The 819-nt window shown below is 53.6% G+C and overlaps 1 protein-coding gene across 1 annotated transcript in view; it reads left to right on the plus strand.

Moving 5' to 3' along the window:
* EMH_0035270 (uncharacterized protein) overlaps positions 1-188 on the plus strand; it is a gene marked incomplete at both ends in the record, with an annotated part of 1,506 nt that extends 1,318 nt beyond the window's left edge. The window contains one exon of the mRNA XM_013494957.1: positions 1-188. Coding sequence (XP_013350411.1) covers positions 1-188 — 188 coding nt within the window.
* Between the last annotated feature and the right edge of the window lie 631 nt (positions 189-819).

Here is an 819-nt window from a genome sequence, read left to right on the forward strand (position 1 = left end):
TGGTGCGTTGCTGCGTGTTGCTGCTGCTCGTGCATCAGCAGCAGCAGAAGCAGCAGCAGCAGAAGCAGCAGCAACAGCAGCAGCAACAGCAGCAACTGGAGAACCCTCCTCCTCCTCTTCCTCTTCATCAGCAGCAGCAGCAGCAGCAGCAGCAGCAGCAGCAGCAGCAGCAAGTAAATCTCTTATAAACAGTGATAAGGATTTATCTTTATATCTACAGCATGCAGCAGCATCATGGGGCCCCCCATCAACCCCTTCTCGTTACTCAGACTCTTCGGGGGCCCCCCATCGTAGTACCCCCTTTTTCCCCAGACCTGGCGCTGCAGCTGCTGCATGCAAACAACTACAACCCCGAGGAGGCGCTGCGCGTGCTGAGAGAAAGAAAGAGAGAGATTAGTTTTTATTGTGACCCTCCCCGACGGAGATACGATAACAAGTGGAGGCCCCAGGACAGAAGAGGGTTTATATCTACGTACCCTTTTCCTTCTCCTTATATTTTAAAAACTTATATGCATACTTTCTATAACACACATAAACCCTAATTAACCCTAATAAACCCTAATAAACCCTCATAAACCCTAAACCCTAGATTTCACACACTAAAACAATACTCAACTAACAAAGTAGCAACGCATCAGGGGACCAAGGGGCCCCCAACGAGGGGCCCCAGAGGGGGCCCCCTATGAAACCTTAGCGGTACCCTTTCGGGGCCCCTAGGGGGCCCCCAGGAGGCCCTTTGGGGGCCCCTAGGGGGCCCCCAAGTCGAGGGTTCAGGGGCCCCAAGGAGGGGCCCCTGGGGGCCCCTTAGTGAGGGTTTAG

Source organism: Eimeria mitis, genomic scaffold (genome assembly GCF_000499745.2).
Source record: "Eimeria mitis Houghton genomic scaffold, Emh_scaff1356, whole genome shotgun sequence".
Taxonomy (NCBI): Eukaryota; Apicomplexa; class Conoidasida; order Eucoccidiorida; family Eimeriidae; genus Eimeria; species Eimeria mitis.